The sequence below is a fragment of the Diprion similis genome, chromosome 9 (assembly GCF_021155765.1).
Source record: "Diprion similis isolate iyDipSimi1 chromosome 9, iyDipSimi1.1, whole genome shotgun sequence".
NCBI classification, from domain to species: Eukaryota; Metazoa; Arthropoda; class Insecta; order Hymenoptera; family Diprionidae; genus Diprion; species Diprion similis.
Genome location: NC_060113.1, coordinates 1,874,085 through 1,877,087, shown reverse-complemented (window position 1 = coordinate 1,877,087; position 3,003 = coordinate 1,874,085). Strand labels below are relative to the sequence as shown.

The 3,003-nt window shown below is 36.8% G+C and overlaps 1 protein-coding gene across 3 annotated transcripts; it reads left to right on the top strand.

Annotated features, from left to right (window-relative positions):
- The first annotated feature begins 809 nt into the window (after window positions 1–809).
- Window positions 810–2,444, top strand: LOC124410295. 3 transcript variants are annotated; one of them, XM_046888550.1, is made up of 4 exons: window positions 810–993; window positions 1,190–1,330; window positions 1,822–1,929; window positions 2,303–2,444. In XM_046888550.1, exons 1-4 carry the CDS (start codon window positions 891–893, stop codon window positions 2,317–2,319), a joined length of 369 nt encoding a protein of 122 aa, XP_046744506.1. In that variant the 5' UTR covers window positions 810–890; the 3' UTR covers window positions 2,320–2,444. The 3 variants fall into 3 exon arrangements, with proteins under 3 accessions (XP_046744506.1, XP_046744505.1, XP_046744504.1); XM_046888549.1 differs by having other exon boundaries at window positions 1,187–1,330; XM_046888548.1 differs by having other exon boundaries at window positions 810–1,008.
- Window positions 2,445–3,003: the final 559 nt, after the last annotated feature.

The following is a 3,003-nucleotide window of genomic DNA, read 5'->3' as shown; positions in this document are numbered from 1 at the left end:
AAAAAAAATAGGTGTCGCCTATTATTTTTCACCCGGAAAACCGGGAGAAACGCTCGACTTTCTCTTTCATAAGTCCCAACTTAGGGAAAACTTATATTCGAAGAATTTTTGCTTGTGATTGATAATATATAAATATATATATATATACAATCCTTCAGAGTTGTTTCCCTTAGGTCATCAGATCCTTGCGTAAATTTTTTTTTTTGCATTGATTCGGCTCCAAAAAAAATCCGCATTTTTTTCAAAAATTTTCTCGCTTGCTCCGATCGGCCCTCGACGATCGTTTTTGTGTAAAAAAACATTTTTTCCAGACATTCTGGGTCATAAATAAGTAAGATCTATCATGATTAGGAGGAGAATTAGAAAGTGGGATGCGGCTGCTTCACATTTTGTTGAATCATTTTTTTTTTTTTTTTTTTTTTGAAAACTGGAACTGGTCTTTTTTTTGATATTCCTTTTTTACACAAAAGCGATCGTCGCGCCACCTGAAATAGTAGCGAGAAAATGTTTGAAAAAAATGAGGCTTTTTTGTAGTGGAATAAATGCGAAAAGAAAATTATGCAAGGATCCGATGATCTGAGGGAAATGATCCCTCGATTTCACTTTGAATGCCCCATATACATATATACACTATTGAAACGAATTTTCGTTGATTAATGTTTCACTTATTTATCGGGCTTGACAATTCACAATAATTGAGTTTATAACCAAACGGTTCCGGTGCATTAAAAATTAACGGGTCGAACACCGTCATCGAAACGTTGAACGGTATAAACCGCAAGGTTTAATAACAGAAGAACAGAAATAAAAATCCTTCAGTCATCGAAGTTAAATAGAAGAATAAGGAGGCCGTCGCTTGCAAGGATTCCCGCATCTCTTCAGGACTAAATATGAAGCTCTTAATAATCTGCTCCGTCTTTTTGTGCCTCGTGGTGCTTCAAGCCGAAGGTCATGGCAATGCGAACAAGGTTCATCACCACGCACGAAGTTTCGGCAGCTATGAAAGGGGTAACGAAAATCATGATCGATATTTCTGCACATGAAACCAGAGGTGGAATTGATCGGTTGATAAACAAGATAAAAAAAATTGAAATCATAATAATTTAAACAAAATTAAAATATGCAACGACGGATGTTAGAGCTGTTTCTCACAGAGTTAATGGTCAGATTTTTCCATGTGTTCCAGCAGAACATTCTCCTGTGACGCCCTTAATTCCCAGGGAAAAGAAGAACCCTAATCGCAACGATTTGCAATCCTACGTTCTTAGCAAGTTCCAAGAGATTACGAACCTGATTAACCAGTTCCTGATTCGCATTCACGACTGCGCTGGTGAGTTATTTACACTCAATTCTGTACTTAAGGGATCCATGAATTTAACAGTCTTGGAAATCGAATTTTCATACCAAAGGAAGATGAATTTATTACCGCAGTGTTCTTTGAAACGTCGAAAAATCAATCGATGTAAAAGAATTCATAGAAAATCGTTGCTAATTGTTTGTTATCACGTAATCTGGCGTTGGAGAAATCGTGGAAATCGTTTTTAAGTCGTGCGGTAAACGCCGAATGGTTTGAAATCGATGATATTTTGTTTAGATAGAATATCTTGGCAAGTCGTGTTTATTTATTTACAATCGTTTGGTTTTTTGTCATCTTCCGAGGTTCTAAAGTTTGAAATATGAAATTTTCGAGTTCAAACTTCCAAAAACGCGAGAGCGAGAAAATTTGAAAATTCTTTTCCTTACTTAAACTTTTCAAATTTGGAACCTCAACCCCGCCTCTCATTCACGAGTCATCGACCACTTTTAAATGTCAATTCGCAGAGAAAATCGGTTTCCATAACCTCGCGAAGCTGGTGGACGACATCTCAGCTGCTCTTCAAGAATTCATAGAAAACGTGGCAGCCGAATCTGGAGGTGCAGTAAAAACAGGTAGTTTCCGCAATTTCATGCCTGAACACGGGATGCGAAGCTGTCGCAATCAAAAACGGAAAGAATAATAATCATCCAAAAAATAATGAAATGGGGAAATTTCGATTAACCGTTGAATCAAAGAAAATTAACAGATGTAAAGACAGTATACCGTGAGAAAAAAAATCTTTTTGCGCAGCAATTTCGTACTTTGTATTCTCTAAATCATACCTGCAGTGAACTTATTTCAGAGTCAAAAACTGTTTCCATGCATTTTACCAAAAGTTTATATTTGCGAGATATAAGGTTTATAGTAAGAACCTGGATCTTTCGAAGTGAATCGAGCCACACAGCATATTCGCGTGTGATTCAAACGATATATTTTGCATTTCAGCTCGCAGTCACTTCTAACCATTTATAAGTACTGGAATCCAGGAACGAGTTCTAAACCAAGCCATGCCGTGTTTATATTTTCCGCACGCGTTAGTCGTGCCTCACTGTATTTGACTGTCTAATAAAAGCTTTGATAAAACTGACAAGTCCTTCCCTTGAACTGTCTCAGCGAATTCGATAAAAAATTGTAGAAGATTATTTCCTCCATTATTTCGAAATCCATCAAAGCTGCAGTGCCGCTGACATTTTTTCCACGAAATCAATCCGACACTCAGGCTACAATTTTGAAAATCTTTCAATCATAAAACTCAAGCAAGTTGAGTAAAAGTCAGCAGACTTCTTTTCGCATTTTTCAAACGAATTTTTCACGACGTTTCAGCTTCGCTATTTTTCAAATTCTCGGCATTTATTTTATATTTTTGGGTATTACTATTGAACCAACACTGGCCAACATATTCTGGCTGAGCAGCAATCGACTCGTTCTGATTACGCAGAATTAATTTCGCCTGACGGTTTCTTCGCATTCATTGATTGAACAGTTCACCATAAAATCGAGTGACGCGTATCGAAAGAGGGGAAAAAAATTAAAAAAAAAAATACCGATTGTACGACGGTCATAAATCAGTTCCCGAAGATATTCTCGCCTTATCAGAAATTATACTGCCTTATCCGAAAAAGTTATTTGCAATTACTTGATAATAG

Excerpts from the sequence above, each read along its gene's own strand:
- LOC124410295 (XM_046888548.1), top strand. The coding sequence starts at position 891 with ATGAAGCTCTTAATAATCTGCTCCGTCTTTTTGTGCCTCGTGGTGCTT. Across the intron at positions 1,009-1,189 it reads TTTCGGCAGCTATGAAAGGG|AACATTCTCCTGTGACGCCC; the intron begins GTAACGAAAATC and ends GTGTTCCAGCAG. Across the intron at positions 1,331-1,821 it reads TCGCATTCACGACTGCGCTG|AGAAAATCGGTTTCCATAAC; the intron begins GTGAGTTATTTA and ends GTCAATTCGCAG.